The sequence below is a fragment of the Myxine glutinosa genome, chromosome 1 (genome assembly GCF_964187855.1).
Source record: "Myxine glutinosa chromosome 1, kmMyxGlut1.1, whole genome shotgun sequence".
Lineage (NCBI taxonomy): Eukaryota > Metazoa > Chordata > Myxini > Myxiniformes > Myxinidae > Myxine > Myxine glutinosa.
In genome coordinates this window covers 158,542,995-158,561,358 of record NC_136261.1, presented here as the reverse complement: position 1 = coordinate 158,561,358, position 18,364 = coordinate 158,542,995, and the positions used below count along the sequence as shown (strand labels likewise).

General features: G+C 43.1%; 1 protein-coding gene across 1 annotated transcript in view; it reads left to right on the top strand.

The window, feature by feature from the left end:
- Positions 1 to 480, top strand: part of CCNF (cyclin F) — a 91,248-nt gene extending 90,768 nt beyond the window's left edge. Inside the window, exon 17 of the mRNA XM_078771142.1 lies at positions 67 to 480. Coding sequence (XP_078627268.1) covers positions 67 to 362 — 296 coding nt within the window. The 3' untranslated portion in view covers positions 363 to 480. The remainder of the gene's footprint in view (positions 1 to 66) is intronic.
- The last annotated feature ends 17,884 nt before the right edge of the window (positions 481 to 18,364 follow it).

Below are 18,364 nucleotides of genomic sequence, written 5' to 3'. Positions count from 1 at the left end.
CGTCGGGCAATTGCTTGTACAGCTGAGGCACTTACCTTGCTTTGCATCCCATCCCTCCTATCACAGCAGGCACAACATGGACCATTCCTACCTGGAGTACAGGTGTGTTTTCCAAGGCTTTCCTGATTCCTGTTGATGGTGCCAACATGGAGGCCACCTCTGCTGATTCGGATGAATTGTGCTTGGATCACCCATTGTCAGACACAGAAAATCCATCAAGGACAGTACAATCAACCTCACCGACCTCAACAATGCATTTTTGGGCTGAGAAGACCATGAGAACTCACAGTGATGTGACCCAGACATCTCGACAAGTGAAGAGAAAGAATATTAGCCAGCACTATTCCATACCACGTGTCTAGCCTCAAGTTAAGGTTTGGAAAACTGTGATTTTCAAATGTGAAGATGAATATTAGTTTTTTTCTGATCTATACAGTACCTTTTATTTTTAATCACTGGTGAAGAACCCGTTATGGACGGGTCAATTCCCCCAGAACTGTTTTTTTTTAATGACGACTTGTAATATGCCATGCCATACATATTTACAGAGAGAGGATTTGGGTCTTTCCCCCAAATTGAACCCCTGGGAAATAATTTATTTTATCACCTAAAACCCCCCTTGGTTGAAACCACCAGTTTTTAACTCATCCTGGCCGGAGGTTCAGGAGTGCAAAGTCGAACACAAACACACCAACAGATACTTAGTGAATTATTGTATGATGTTCATGCTTTTCCACTGACATATGCCTGACGTTTCACTGGATCTATCTTTTTTTTAATTATTATTGCTGTGCCATTTATGTCTGTCACGTCTAGTGTCTTGTTCATGGTAAACACAACCCTCACACCGAACCCCCATAGATACAATTCCCCTGTCCATAGATTGAATGGCATTTCAAAAGTGGGTGGTCTTTGAAATTGAGTGCCTTTTAACTAAGACAAACTACCGTATTACTTTGATGACCACCTTCTGGTTAAGGGCGAAGTTTGGCTAACTCTTTTTCAGGAACCAGTTGGCCAGGCCTAATGTTCTAAAGAAGCCAACAAACAACACAACATGCATTTTAAAGGCCATTTTCCCTGCTAGAGCGGGGGTTAGCCTTGCGGTCCCCATGACGATCTTCTCCATTTTGCCCTATTTTCTGCATCTCTCCTTGTTAACCCCCTCGCCCGCATTTCTTTTTCCACCATCTTTAGCCAAGTCTTTCTCGGTCTTCCCCGTCCTCTACTTCCTTCTACATTCATTTCCATCACTCTTCTCAACCAGTCACTTTCATCCTTCCTCAACACATGACCAAACCATCTCAACCTGTTCCTCTTCACAGCATCAATCACAGGCTCTATTCCCATCATCTTTCGCAATTCATCATTTGTCTTCCTCTCTCTCAACGATACTCTGCACATCCATCGAACCATTCGCATTTCCACCCTTTCCAACCTTCGTTGCTGCTCTATGTTCATTACCCATGCCTCGCTCCCATAAATCTATCTATAATTCCAGTAATCTCTGTGTGTATGTGTGTGTGTATGTGTGTTTGTATGTGTGTTTGTATGTGTGTGTGTTTGTCTGTGACCGCTGTTTCTCGACAACCACGGGTCCGATATACTTGAAACTTGCCAGGTATATTGCTGGGGACCTGAGGATGTGCCTTTTCAAGGTTTCATATTAATCGGAGAAGTAGTTACCGAGCTATGGCGATTTATTTACCAAACTAATCACAGAACAGGTTGCGGGGTAGGCCAGCCAATCACAGAACACGTTGTTGCGTAGGCGTGGCCGATGTGAATTCGAGGCGTAGCGGGCGCCATTTGGAGGAGCTGGGAGGACTCAGTCGTGATAGAGTGAGCCTGAGTGAGTATATCAAGACAAGAACAAGATCTAGAAGGAGGTATGTACGGTGCGATTCATATAATATATTGTTTAGTTATCGTCGATGAGGAATTTGGGGTCGGAATGGGTGATCGGCCTGGGTGACTGGGTCTCGACTAGATGCTGGGCCGCACCAAGGAACGGGCACCCACGTACGGGCACGTCCTAGTCATAACACTTCTCACACACCTTTCCCTTCAGCTTCAACGACACTCCCCTCCTCATCAGCACGCCACTCAGTTCCCGAAACTTCTTCCATGCACATCTCACTCGAGCAACCGTTGCTGAGTCTGATCCACCTTCTCCATTCAGCATGTCTCCGAGGTAGCAAAATGTTTTCACACCTTCCAGCTTCACGCCGTCTCCAAGATCCAACTCAACATTTCCTCCATCTGCAGCTCCCTCTGTGCACACCTTACATTTGAATGTAGCTGCCACACTGGTTAATGACCCTCTCCGACCACTACATTTTTGATGAACCCACTCAGCGCACATTGTACATTGAATGGAATTCACTCTGACACCCTTCCTACACACAGCACACGGCCACTTCCCAGTTCTTTCCACCTCACCACATGCTTTACCACTTGCCATCACCTTCGTCTTTCCGATATTCACCTTCAGACCTTTTGTCTCCATACATTCCTTCCACTTGTTCATCTTTTCCTTCAGTCCATCCATACTTTCCGCAATCAACACCAGATCATCTGCATACAACAACTCCCACGGTAAACCCTCCTTTACGTTCTGAGCCAGCACCTCCATCACAGCTACAAATAGTAGTGGACTTAGTACCGACCCCTGATGCACTCCCACCTTCACCTCAAACTCACCACTGTTCCCGTCCTTTGTCCTTACAGCTGTGCGCGCTCTTTTGTACATTGCCATCACTACTCTGATCAACCATTCCTCCACTCCTAACTTCCTCAATGCCCATGTCAATACTTTGCGTGGAACCCTATCGAATGCTTTCTCTAGATCAACAAACCCAAGAAACAACTTCTTCCTCTTCTCCATGTACTTCTCCTGCAACTGCCTCACAATGAAAAGCACGTCTGTCGTTCCTCTTCCTGGCATGAATCCAAACTGCATTTCGTCGATCTTCACTTTCTTCCTTATCCTCCTCTCCAACACCCTTTCCAATACCTTCATTTTTGCTCCAATAACTTTATCGCTCGGTACGAGCCACACTCCAGAGGGTCACCTTTCCCCTTGTATAGAGGGATGAGGGTACTCAGTTCCCAATCCACTGGAATGCGGCCTTCTTTCACCACCAGATGAAGCCAATTCTAATGAAGCCAATTGGGCAACAATTTGTAATTCAAGACAAGAAACTGCAAGGTGTATTGCCTTGATCATATAGTACGGTTGACAGTTGCAATATAAATCCTTACTGGGTTATTGCTGCCATCTTTAATTTGATCAGCAGAGAAAGGAATTGGTGGTGAACAGACAAGAAAAACTGTCCCACATAAAATGAGAACGTAATTTACGAGTGAAATAATTTAAACATTCTGGATCCATTATAACATCTGATGAAGAAATAACAAGAAAGGCAGGAGCGACAACCTCCTATATCATAAAGTTGTTTTTTGTGAAAGGGCTGATATATATAATAGTAGGGTTGGTAGAGGGGGCTGGCATGCACCCCTGGAAATCAATTTCTAAAGGACATTTTTATATTGGAAAAAATGTGTAGAAAACGATATGCTATGTTAAAAAGTTGTCAGGGTGTTTCCACGTGGCATTTTTATGCAAATTAAGCCGCCATTATGGATAAATCTGTTATTCACCATATCTCCACCAATATTACAGATAACTGAAAAAACAAGGTGTCTAGACCCATATTTTGAGGGTCAAAGATCATTATAAGACCAGTCGTGAAGTGACCACATGTGTCCTTGGCATGTAAGATATGCAAATTATTGCCGCCATCAAACACATAGGGTGTTTGAGGGTTATTGATGGAAACGCATGTAATTTCACAAATAGTGTTACTTTAAAATGTTTATTATTATGGTCGTCTTATTATTGGGGACTAGGCCTACTCTTTCTCATTCCAGAGTAACAGTTGTGGTAGAAGTGGACATAAGCCATCATGCCCAAACGAAAACGTGACGGGAGTACTGATCCTGCAGTCCCCCAAAGCACCCGCAAAACACCCTCTCCACCTACATGCATGCTTCATGTGCTATCCATGTCTGATCATGGCCCTTTTACAACCCTGAGTAAAATCAAAGGAACTGCAAGTGAAAAACTACAGCACCTTCATAGGATCCGGGACCGACGTCTCCGCCAGTCACACGAGTCCCCCTATCGTATGCAATCAGTGTGCGACCAGATCCTCGCAACTCTCCCCGATGACCTGGAAAGTACTGGGTATCACCGTCAGTGTTATCAGCGTTTTACTGGCAACCTGCATCTTCTGGGAGATGAGATCGAACCAGAAGCATCAACCTCGCTATTGCATTCCCCCCGTAAACATTCCGATGGATCCGTTTTCCCACCAGAGTGCATTTTCTGCGAGAAAGTAGAGATCAAAGGTGTTGATCGCAAAACTGAGCGAGCTGAAAACTTCTCATCTTGGAAGAACAAAGAAAATGCATGGGAGCAAATCGAATCACGGGCCGAGAAAATGGGTCTATTTTGACTCCATCGACTGGTGAAAAGCACAGACCTCTTTGCTGTTGAGGCCAAACACCATCCATCATGCTTGAGATCCTTCCGCACATCATTCACTAACTACGAGCGCGGGATTAACAGAGCAAAAGAACCAAAGTATACTGAACACGCTCACATGTCAGCCGCCCATGAGAAGGTACTCGTCTCAGTACGGGAGCACATTCAAACTTACGTTGTCCAGCAGAATGAGGTCCTACGGCTATCTTCCTTGCGCTTGCTATATATTGAAGAACTGAAACGGAATGGGTACGAGAACGAGAACTATCGCTCTGAGAAACTAGTGAAACGCCTACAGAATGACCCAATCAAGGATCATGTCTCCTTCATGAAGGTCGATCATGACAAATTTGATGCCATTTCATTCTGGCTCGTGTACAGTTCGAATATCTCTGTTATTGATGCTCTTGCACGAGCTTACACTCTCGGAAGCACAGACAAGTACCAACACGCCGCTCTCCTTCTCCGTGGTAATATTCTACAGGCTTTCAGAGAGTCCCAAAGCCTACCGTGGCCGCCAACATCCGACGACATGGAGCTCAGTTCTGATAAGCTTCTACCTTCAGACCTCGTCCGGTTCCTCAGCATGTTTATGTCTGGCAAGGAAGATATGGAGACGAGCGAAAAGATGAAGCGCCTGGTATTCTCCATCGGGCAAGACATATGCCGTGCAGTGTCAGAGGGAAAATGGAAGTTACCAAAACACATGCTTCTCTGTGTGTGACTGTCAGGCACTTGTTCCGTAGCAAGCAGCTCACCAGGATATTGCATAGGCTTGGCCACTCCGAGACCTACGATTTTGGTTTAGAGATGGAAACCGCCCTGGCCAAGGCCCGAGATGAAGTCTCAACCTATCTGACGCCCCAAATCGTGACGGGAGAGGGCAACGTGGTATTTCGTTGTGAGTGGGACAACTTGAATAAAATCACTACGAATGTGTATGGCAGCAACATTGTCAACAGTGCTGGGGGAATCATGGTGCAGGAGGGCAAACCTGGAACCCAGAGCCCCAATGTCCGAACGCTGCCTAAAATGGACAAGTCGCAACAGCGTAGCCTGAAAGTTGATACACTCGAAACTCTCCCACCCTTGCACTTCACTCGTATCGGGCCAACGTTTCCCGATGGCTCATCATTCACACCCCCTGTAGAGAATGACGCAGTCTATACTACTAAGATGCAAGAGTACTATGTCTGGCTCTTCAACAGGTATATTGGAAGCAGTGGCATGCAGCCCGTGCCTGAACTAGGGGGATTCATTTCTGCAACTGGAACTCCCCCACCCAGAAAATCAACAGTGGACTACTTTACACCTATCCATCAACCAATAACTGACAACACAGTCGTTCGTGATCTATTGAAGCGCTCGGAGGTGGCCACAGCTGAGGTGGGTCAGAAGTGGGTCCGAAATACATTCGATCTGGGAGTTTGTATGAAAGCACTATCCATCATCTGGCGTTGGCCAGATGAATTTGCCAATCATGTGATCATGATCGGACCCTTTCACACGTTCATGAATTATATTGGCATGCTCACCGGCCATAAAATGAAGGGTTCTGGATACACAAAGATTCTGTTTGAGGTGCAGCTGGTGACAAGTGGATCCCTCAAAGGGAAAGGGAAGGTGGGGCCCCTGAAAAAGCTAGAGAAGAACCCCAGGTTTCATAAGGCGTTCCGGCAACTCGGGAATAACTGGATCGTAAACCCTCTGGTACTGAAGCAGTTGGAACAATTCACCTGCCTGAGGTACGGCCAAAGTCGTGATTCTTCAGTGGATGTTGTCCGAGCCAAGCTGCTCCGCAAGATGGTAGGCGAGAACGAGAAACTCACTTCCAAGTCTAAGGTCGACCTGGCTCGCCTTCCTCCCTGCCAGTCCGCTTTGAAGCCGCATGTCCAGCTTGTGAATCACTGCGTCTGCTTGAACAAACGAGCTGACGTACCCATTTTGGAAAAGCCTAAACCCTACGATCAGGGGCAGGGATGGATGAGGACTGACGAAGGAGTGTTGGAACCGTTGTGGTCATGTGGCCCTGTGCTACCAACGTCACTGGTTGATCTCCTGGACACTATTGATCATGAAAAGGAAGAGGATGATGATGAGGAGGAGGGAGAAGAGGACGAATTTGACTTTGACAGTTTTGATGAAAGCGATGATGAGTGAAGCATGTGATAGTGGAGAACACTGAAATTTTGGTCCAGATAGAGCGTCAATTCAAATTTTCGATAATTCTGGCACTCTTAATTTCCATGTTAACATGCCAAGGACACGTGGTCATTTCAAGACTGGTCTAATAATGATCTTTGACCCTCAAAACATAGGTCTAGACACCTTATTTGTTCAGTTATCTGTAATATTGGCGGCGATATGGTAAAAAAATTGATTTTTCGGTAATGGCGGCACTAATTTGCATATTTTACATGCCAAGGACACATGCGGTCACTTCAAGACTGGTCTTATAATGATCTTTGACCCTCAAAATATGGGTCTAGACACCTTGTTTTTTCAGTTATCTGTAATATTGGTGGAGATATGGTGAATAACAGATTTATCCATAATGGCGGCATAATTTGCATAAAAATGGCACGTGGGATATCCGGACAACTTTTTAACATAGCAAATCGTTTTCTACGCATTTTGTCCAATATAAAAACGCCCCTTAGAAATTGATTTCCAGCGGTGCACGCTAACCCCCTCTACCAACTTGACTTTAAGGAAAGGTAAAAATGAGGATATTCAATACGATAGTTCCACTGATTTAAATATGTACACATAGACCCTTAACAAAAACAGAGGAACAAAAAAGTTAGATTATTTAAAAATTTATTTGGTGAGAAGTACGAAGAAAGACTTCATCAATTTCCAGTGAGTGAAACTAGCGGGGGAGGATTAAACAAATTCCAGCAAGTGTGAGAATATGCAATTCTAGACCGAAATGATTTGGATATATTGAAAGAATGTATGCCTAAAGACCAGTGAAAAGAACATACCGAATGAAGATGAACAGTAGAAGCCCAGTGGGTAGATGGACCACAAGCACCGGATTGAAGCAAACGGTGGAGAAAATCTAACAGGCTTGTGCTGCATTGCAGTGGTAAGGTAAAGAAGAAGGTGTGCCAGAGACAACTCACCAGAACCAGACATAGGATCTTTAATGTCCACAAGCTAATGCCGGCACAAGGGAAAGCCATCCATTCGAGAGACAGCACAGTTTTGTTGCAGCATCCTGCTTGTGAAGCACCGATCCCAATAGTTTAGTCAGGTTGGGAATTGAACATCGAGTAAATATCTTGGTGCCTGACCTTTGCACCACCCTATTGGACCACCTTCAAATAGTACAAAGATGCTTGCATATTGAGGTAATGTTGGCAATAACCTTTTAAACTTTTGAGTGTAGGCAAATGAAGATTTGATAAACATACTGGTTATATATATATATATATATACACACACACACACACACACACACACACACACACACACACACACACACACACACACACATAAACACACACACATATAAACACACACACATATACCCACTGATGGTATGAAGTCGCATAATGACTGATATAAAAACCGAAAGGTTTTCAGAGTTACAAGTGTTTGGAAGGCTCACTGCGTTGCCTTGATGAAGCCCAACAAGGGCGAAACCAGGTCGGAAACTAAGAGTTTTGCATGCACTTGTGACAGTATCTGAATTTAAGATCCATAATGACGCACTGCGAGATGGCTCCCCTGGAGCTTTGCAGGCAATGCGGACATGCATGGCGATGATGTCATGACGTTCGCTCATTAGGCTGGAGCACCAAAATTACAGATACTAATATATATATATGCACACACACACACACACACACACACACACACACACACACACACACACACACACACACACACACACACACACACACACACACACCACACACACACACCTCAACCCCGACATTTGCGTTCCCAACATTCGCTAACCCCGCGTATTCACGGTTGATAAATTGCGACCTGCTTTTACATTCGCGGCCATGTGTCCTGCGAATTCACAGTTTTTCATGGGCTCAAAAAAAATAAATTTACACAAGCCACGAGCATGACAGGCTTCTACATTCCCGGCCCTGTGCTTTGCGTTTTCCCAGCTTTTAGCGGCCACATAAAAATATTTTAGCAGTGCTATAAGTGAGCTTCGGCGATACTCCCCCATTCACATGGTAAACATAGCTTTGTGGGATATCCCACCATTCACATGGTGAACATTGCTTCACGGGATATTCCACCAGATGCATAACACGTCACCCCCCACGGGTTACTTTACAGAATGAAAATGCTCTACCATATCTATTGGTGCAATTAGCTGTCTCCCTTTTTCACCACTGAAAAATGTCCTGACATTCGAATATTTGCCTCGCCATTCGCAGACTTTGAATGCCCAGAACCTATTCCCCCTTTTCACATTGAAACAATGCTATTGCATTCGCGGTACCGACTTTCGCGGCATTTTCCAGGAACGTATCCCCCGCAAATGTCAGGTCAAGGTGTGTATATACACTGTGTACCAAACATTAGGAACACCTGCTCTTTCCACAAAATAGACTAGCTATGGGGAGAGGGGTGTGGGGGGAAATTACTCCTTCTAGGTATAATTTTGCCCCCTTCTAGGATCTGAGTGGACAAAGATAACCAAGAAAAATCCTAGAGCCTTTGACATGCCGTGAAAATGTCCACATCGACAGTATTGTTTTTTTTAACTTCAGGGAAATTTTAAGTTTACCTTTTAAACGTTTATTTTTTAAGTTAAGGCAAATTTTAATTTTACCTTTTGAACTTTTTTTTTTCATGGACATGATGATTCTTTGAAGTGGCAGTGCTGGATGCATAAACGATACTTGAACTATGACGCGATGCTGTGCAAGTTGAAAAACGATTTGGTACGTTCCACCTTTTTTTGGACACGTACTTCGATTTAAAACGATACAAACGCGTTTATGATGCAAACTTACGTTTTTCAACAATTTGGTTTTTGCTAAACCAAACCTGTTGAGATCTCAAATTATTTTTGTTGCATTTACTATAATCTGCCTTATTTTATTTTCAAAACCTAATGCTTTTTTTCCTGTCTTTAAGATCGTGGCTCATGGAAGAGTGAGGTTCTGGAGGGTAAAAAGGGGGAGATAGTTAAACACAATAAGCAAGGGAATGAAGGTGCAGGAAAAGGGGACAGAGGTGGATAGGAAACAGTAACCTGCAGGAGTGCAGGTATGAGTTAGGTAGGATGACATGGGATTGCAGTGCACCACCTGCTTGTGCATTTATTGAAGCGATTTATTCTTCATATCATTCAAAATGACTTTTTATATTTTATTAAGCACCATTGCAAATACGTAGGCCCACCATTCATTAATTTTGGCAATGGCAACACCAGGGGTTCATTCGGGTGTTACTGTCCGTCTTAGCCATGCTACTTCCGTGTGAAGTTGAACCTCTGCTCAAATCCTTTTTCTTTCAGGTTTTAAGTTTTTACTGTAATCCTACCTTTTGCTGTAAATAAATAGATTCTGATATGTTAAAATTATCGTTTGATTTCTAAGGACATATTTGTCCACAATTTGGAATGTCTTAGTTTTATACTCCCCATTTATTTGTTGATTTGCCTCAAATTCGTGTTCTTTCAGATCATTGAAAAAATAAAAAATAATGCAAGAAGAGATTTCTATAACCTTATATTTGCAAATCTACACATCTTCATTGAAACAAGTGTTGTTGGTAAGATGAAACGACTGTACCTCTCGGTTTTGTGTACATGATTGTTCACCTTCCCTCTTCAGACTGTGACTTGTCTTAGACAACTATGGCAGTCTCATGAAACTCAACTGATTACATTGAAATGAGAAAAGATAATTCTCGTTTATTTTCTGTGTTTAAATTGTTTCTTCAGTTGGAAAATGTTTTGTCATTTTTTTGAAGGAGTAATTGTGGTTACATTGCTCACACTGGTATAGTCGGATGTATGCACAACCTAAGCGAATAGCTCCTTGGTGCTCGGTTTACAAAAGGTCTATCTATGCAGCAAATGTGTGAATGTCAAAGCTATTGACGATCTGCAATACAAGTCTGTCTTGTGTCATTAGTTTTATTTTTGTACGATAACTTGAAAATGACTATCATAGCCATGCTGTTTTAATGGAATAGAAACTGTGGCAACAAGTTGTGCTTGGGCTATCACACATCTTATTTTTTACTCAAAATGTAAAAATAAACGACTCCTTTTAACTGCTTTGTTGTTGAAAGCAATGAAGCAAAACTTGTGAATTAATTAACAAATGATTCAGATCTACCTGATTGAATTTATTTATGGGAATATCAAATTGCTCTTCGCGTGTGCACGTTTTACATTCCCACTGGAGCTGCTTGGTTTCCTTGAATCCCATTCCCATGTAGTATTTGGCCTCGGTGGCACCTGTTTCCATTCTCTTCACCATTTTTCAAAATGGTGTCCATCCAGGAATAAGAGCACAGAGTTCAGTGGCAGACCAATTTTATACTTACCTATTGGTTGTTGAGGCTATGGGAAAAAGAAAAGAGAACAGAACAAGAACGTCGCTCTTCGACATTGTGCCGGCACTCTTCAACGTTGTGACGTCGACCAATATGCCTCTGCCCACTTCACTCCATCATCATACTTACTTGTACCTTAAGTATCACATTTGTACCTGACATGACCTATGCCCTTTGCTGAAATCAAATGAGTTCATCATTGCATCATAATATATATACACAAAGAATTAAGTTAAGCACCCCCCCCGTTTTTTTACAACCTCGCACATTACAAGTTTGTTGTCGTCAAAACAGTGTAATATACCCATGATATTGCTATATTTTCTGGAGAAGTGATATTATGGTCACATAAAAACATAACAATCATGCCGTTTTCAATATTTTATTCTGAATAATTTAAGGTGAAATTTTTTGGGAATTTTAGGCATATTTTCACCTCAATTTAAGTATGGAGCTATAGGTCCATCACGGACAGTGTGGATGACGTTTATGTTTTCTAACGTACAGTCATTGTTCTGAGAAGACCTCTAGCGATCTTTGCGTCAATAACGTGTGTAGGACCCACGTGATCGGATCTCTGACTCAACCCTACGTCTCATAGACCCTGTAAGCCGTCGTATGCGTTGCTGTGGCAGGTTGTTCCATTCCCGATGTAATGCACGTTCCAATTCATCCAGATTGGCTATTGGAGGGACCATCTTCGCAATTTGTCGTCCCAACATGTCCCAAACGTGCTCGAGGGGGTTCAACCTGCCACAGCAACGCATACGACGGCTTACAGGGTCTATGAGACGTAGGGTTGAGTCAGTGATCCGATCACATGGGTCCTACACACGTTATTGACGCAAAGATCGCTAGAGGTCTTCTCAGAACAATGACTGTACGTTAGAAAACATAAACGTCATCCACACTGTCCGTGATGGACCTATAGCTCCATACTTAAATTGAGGTGAAAATATGCCTAAAATTCCCAAAAAATTTCACCTTAAATTATTCAGAATAAAATATTGAAAACGGCATGATTGTTATGTTTTTATGTGACCATAATATCACTTCTCCAGAAAATATAGCAATATCATGGGTATATTACACTGTTTTGACGACAACAAACTTGTAATGTGCGAGGTTGTAAAAAAACGGGGGGGGGGGGGGGGGGTGCTTAACTTAATTCTTTGTGTATACATGAAGCAAGTTTGACTTGCATCCCTTCAGCCATTAGGTTTTCATTACTGCGATAACTTATCACGGACGGACAACCCAAAAACAATGCCTCCAGCAACTTTGGCGGAGGCATAAAAGGTTGGGAGGTTAAGTAATGGGGAAACAGGAAAATGTGGCCTTTTTTCATTCAAATTTACACTATTTGGAAAAGAAGACAACGATATGGGGAAAAGAAAGATCAGTACAGACAAGTTGATGAATGATAGGGCAGTGATATACAAAGGGTTACCTAGACACAGGAGGAAGCTTGTCAGCTGATCATGTGCATATCACATGCAGTGCCTTCAGAAAGTATTCACACCCTTTGACGTTTTTCACATTTTGTTGTATTAGTACACCTGCAGACTCCGGGAGTGGCAAGAAGGGTCATTCCCCTTTGGGGTATGTAGATTACAGTCGATCTATGGTCGGGTCTCAAGAACATTGGGTGTGTGTTCATTTACCAAGTCTCTTGTGGAGAGATCGCCAAGTGGTTTAAGCATTCCAGCAAGCACTCCATTCAAAACCGTTAAGGAACAGTTGGCTTGGCAAGCGCTAGCTAGCTGCTTGGTAAAGGAGCACAACCCTGGCTTCCTCCCTTTCAGTTTCGTATCAAACAGCAGGAGAGAGTTTCAAAACTTCGCTACAAAAAATGCCATGGTAGCGGCAGAAAGAGCCATGTTATTAACCAAACATTTGTGGCTTATATAAGAGTACAGTAGATCTTCGCTCGGTTCTGTAAGTAAACCTTACTTCTCGGATGACATGATTCCTCCAAATTTCTTCACTTAGTGTTATAAAGAGCATTAGCGACTGTTTAAAAAGCTAAGCGTACGTGTTTGTGGTTTATAATATTTTTTACTTCCTGTAGAAGCCTTTGCTCCCATGGAAACGCCATTATAACTACTAGAGATATATCCGTGCTACGCACGGGTGGGAGGCCGGAAACAAACAGGCAATGCAGACACGTCGAATGCTAAAGCATGAAACCAATAAATTCCACATTCCTGCAGCACCTTCAGTCGCACGTCAGACATGCACAGCAAGTTAGTGAAGGACTTCCATGAAAAACGTACCCGTTCGCAAACAAACGGGTACGTTAACGTATAGAAACATCGATCGTGGGTCCATGGCGAATCTGCATATGGCGATCCGCGAATTTCACGTTCAGAAAGTAGAAACAATCACGGCATGTCGTCATTTACTTGAACTCGATATCTCTTTTTTCATTCCAAACAACATATCTCCAATCACAAAATAAACTTTTAACAACATTGTTAATGTTTCCTTCATTGTAAAAACTACCAAGTCAACAGTTGAAAGGATTTTGAGCCGATATGTGTTACAGCCTTGGCAATATCGATGGAGACAGCGATCTGTTAGCTTATACACCGCCCAAATAGCTATGTGGAATTCTCTCATGTAGAGATTAAACTCACGTCGTTTGAACTTTGGCCGAGGTCATTATTTACTTTTAATGATGTTTATATACGAATCAAAAAGAAGATAATTGGTTTTGGGTCGTCCTTTCCGCATATCTCATGGGATTGTGAGTTGGAGAGACGACCGTGATGGCGGGGAGGGGGTTGGCATTCTCTCAAGCAGGGATTCAACCCATGTCCTGATAAAAGGTCTTTGTCCAAGGTCACCGAGTCCAATTGTTGCAGCCGTTTGTGCGGCACCCGGGAAAATAACGTCATGGGAGAGTCCAAACCTGAAAATGCTGGAGGCCAAAGCTGAAATTGGAAAAACAATATAGCCTATTTTACTCCAGGAGATCCCAGGATTACCCACCCAAAATATCGTTGCGATCGGTTCAGCCGTTTTTGCGGTACCTTCGAAAGGACAGACAGACGGACGGACATTTGGTGAATTATAGTAAGATAAGCTATTTATACACGTTATCACTGCAGGAAAAACGCCTTGGGGAAGTGGGACATTATTGTCCCCCGTCGCACCATGGAGCGAAAGGGGGACTATGGTTTTCCCCTCCGTCGATGTGTCCGTCTGTCCGTCCGTGCGTGCGTAAGCGAAGGACCGAATTCTAATCTGGTGTGGGTGTATCTACACATAAGGAAGAACGCTGTTGAAAATTGGGTCGCCACGTCAAAATCCAAGATGGCCACCGCCATGTATGTCTGAACCTTGTGAACGAAATATCTTGAAAAATAAACGAAGTACCAACTTCTAATCTGGTGTGTGGGTGTATCTAGGCATATGGAAGAAAGCTTTTGAAAATTGGGTCGCCATGTCAAAATCCAAGATGGCCACCACCATATATATGTCAACCTTGTGAGCGAAATATCTTGAAAAATAAACGAATTACTAACTTCTAATCTGGTGTGTGGGTGTATCTAGGCATAAGGGAGAACGCTATTGAAAATTGGGTCGCCACGTCAAAATCCAAGATGGCCGCCTTGTGTCTTCCACTTTGTCAATTCACATCACTTCATCGACGGGGGACCTCGGCGTAACGCTTGTTTGCAATAACATTAACAATATGCGATTATCATTCATTTTGTTATTAAAAGCGTCTTTGGAAAAACGCCACGATAAATCTTCTTCTTTGGAAAAATGCCACGATAAAGCTAACTTAATACGGCTATACACCTCAACACGCAATCCATTCATGGCAATGGCGGGGAAAACCCACTCGGGGGAGGAAATCCCCTTGGGGAGGGGGGAGGGGTGCAAATGAATGCGCTACAACCTTCATTATGTAACCCTTCATCATCCTGTCAAGTTTGGTTGAGAATGGATAAGTAAGGACGGAATGTATTGGCGTCAAAAAATCATCAGACGGACAGACACAAATTGCGTATTTTCGTGATTGCAGCCTGAATTTAAAATGCATTAAATTGAGATTTTTTTTTGTCACTGATCTGCACATAATACCCCATATGTCAAAGTGGATTTTTTGAATTTTTTTTTTAGAAAGTGGAAATAAAATAATTAGAAATGAAATACAGAAATATCTAATTTTCATAAGTATTCAACCCCATGAGTCAATACTTCATAGAAGTGCCTTTGGCAGCGGCTACAGGGTCGAGTCTTCTTGAGTATATCTGTATCAGCTTTGTACATCTGGGTTTGGAGAGCTTCTTCCATTCTTGCTTGCAGATTTGCTCAAGCTCTGTCAAGTTGTATCGGGAGTGTCTGTGAACAGCAATTTTCAAGTCTTTCCACAGATTCTCAATGGGATTCAAGTCTGGGCTTTGGCTGTGCCACTCAAGGACTTTTCACATTCTTGTTCTGAAGCCATTCCAGTGTTGCTTTGGCTGTACGCTTGAGGTCATTGTCCTGTTGGAACGTAAATCTTCGTCACAGTCTATTGTCTTTTGCACTCTGAAGCAGATTCTCCTCAAGGATTTGCCTATTTTTGGCTTCATTCATTGTTCCCTCTATCGTTACAAAGTCTCCCTGTCCATGCCATTGACACATTGAAGCTATGTTTCATGATCGGGATGGTGTTAGATGGGTGATGAGCTGTGCTTGTGTTCTACCAAATGTACCGCGTTGCATTCAGGCCAAGGAGTTCAATTTTCATCTCATCAGACCACAGAGACCGTATATAGAAAAGTGTGTTTTTTTTCTTCTTCTAAATCATGTTCAATAATTCGAATTGGCCACAGGTGGACTCCAAGTTGTTGAGACGTCTCAAGGATGATCAAAGGAAATTGGATGCATCTGAGCTCAATTTGGAGTATCACAGCAAAGAGATTGGATACTTATTGACTCCACACATTTCAGCTTTTCATTTTTAATCATTTTATAAAAAATTCTGGAAAAAAATCGACATTTTGGGGGTATTGTGTGCAGATCAGTGACAAAAAAAATCTCAAGTTAGTCCATTTTATATTCAGGCTGAAACAAAACAAAATGTGAAAAAGTCAAGGGGTGTGAATACTTTCTGAAGGCACTGCATTAAAGAACCCAGTGACAACACCATCTCCAAACCCCCAACTTCAAATGATACACAAGATAACAATCCGATATTAACTTGGACATCTCCACTCAATCACACCTGGCTCATCATATGTTACCTACTATTGCTGCCAATATCCCTCTGGTCATCCCAAATACAGTTTAAACCTATCAACTGCTGCCACCACCTTCCTTTATAGACCATTCCAAGTGATGAGTCGAAAATACCATCTTGCTTCTGTTCGAACATAACCCTCTTGTATTCCAACCTTAGAAGCCCCCCCCCCCCCCCCCCCCTCGTTCGAACATTCTCTATCTTGGGGAGAAAAATAAACTGCTGCTTCTATTTTGTTTTTCCGCTTCCCTGGTAATAGCCTCCTGTGTAATGTAAAGAGTCCTGTCTCCTTTGGCCACATCCCATGGCTTAGTCTCGCTCATCCCAAGATCAATCTACTTGCTTTATGCTGAACCCTCTATTGGCAGTTAAATCCTTCCTCATCCTAGATGAGGCCTCACTACATTTCCTGTACAGTACAGTGGAATGGGGAGGGCAGGAGGACAAATTTACTTATGTGGAGTGCTTTCACTTCAGCGTTGCCCAGGTAAAAAAAGGGAATTGCAATACCCTCTGCCACCACCACCAGCAGGTGGCGCTACACGGTACACATTTACTTAGGGAATTTACGCCTCCCCAGCCCCCCACACCTTTGCGTGAGGACGTGGCTACATGGTCTTTCAGTTTTACCCCACACAAAATTGTATTTCTAGCCAGAGTTTGTAACTTAAAAGATGTGGCCAGCATAGAACACATAAAAACAGAGATTTTTGTCTCTTATAGGTATATTATCCCATGTGGTATTCATCCTCGATGACACCAAATACCTTTCGCTTATCCTGAACAGCATTCCTCATTTCCTTCCTCAAACATCCTGGTCTTTCTACTTCTACCTCACTGGAATATATGTATACTCACTGAAGTATCCAGCGTTGCCTATATACAAATGTACTATAAGGAGATACACTACATGGTCAAAAGTATGCGGACACCCCTTATAATGAGTGGATTCGGCCGTTTCAGCCACACCCATTGCGGACAGGTATACATAATCAAGCACACAGCCATGCAATCTCCATAGACAAACATTGTCAGTAGAATGGGCCGTACTGAAGAGCTGTAACTCAACGTGGCACCGTCATAGGATGCCACCCTTCCAACAAGTCAGTTCATCAAATTTCTGCCCTGCTAGAGCTGCCCCGGTCAACTGTAAATGCTGTTATTGTGAAGTGCAAACGTGTAGAAGCAACAATAGCTCAGCCGTGAAGTGGTAGGCCACAAGCTCGCAGAACGGGACCACCGAGTGCTGAAGTGCGTAAAAATCATCTGTCCTCGGTTGCAACACTCACTACCAAGTTCCAAACTGTCTCTGAAAGCAACGCCAGCACAACTGTTCATCGGGAACTTCATGAAATGGGTTTCCATGACCGAGCAGCCGCACACGAGCCTAAGATCACCATGTGCAATGCCAAGCGTTGGCTGGGGTGGTGTAAAGCTCACCGCCATTGGACTCTGGAGCAGTAGAAACACATTCTCTGGTGATGAACCATGCTTCACTATCTGGCAGTCTGACGGACGAACCTGGGTTTGGCGGATGCCAGAAGAACGCTACCTGCCTGAATGCATAATGCCAACTGTAAAGTTTGGTGGTGGAGGAATAATGGTCTGAGGTTGTTTTTCATGGTTCGGGCTAGTTCCAGTGAAGGGAAATCTTAACTCTACAGCATACAATGACATTCTAGATGATTGCGTGCTTCCAATTTTGTGGTAACAGTTTGGGGAAGGAACTTTTCTGTTACAGCATGACAATTCCCCCATGTGCAAAGCAAAGTCCATGCAACGTTACCCCAGAACGTATCTCCCATGTTGGAGGAAGTTTTACTGTGTGTGTGTGTGTGTGTGTGTCTTGTGTATATATATATATATATATATATATATATATATATATATATATATATAATTTTCGACAAGCTTTCATCGAAATTGGCCTTCTTCTTGGTCTTCCTCCAGTTCAACGAAAGTCTCAGTCTTCCCCCAAGACAAATCCTCATGCCTCCATAAGCGCTGGAACAGTGGTCAAATTTGTTATT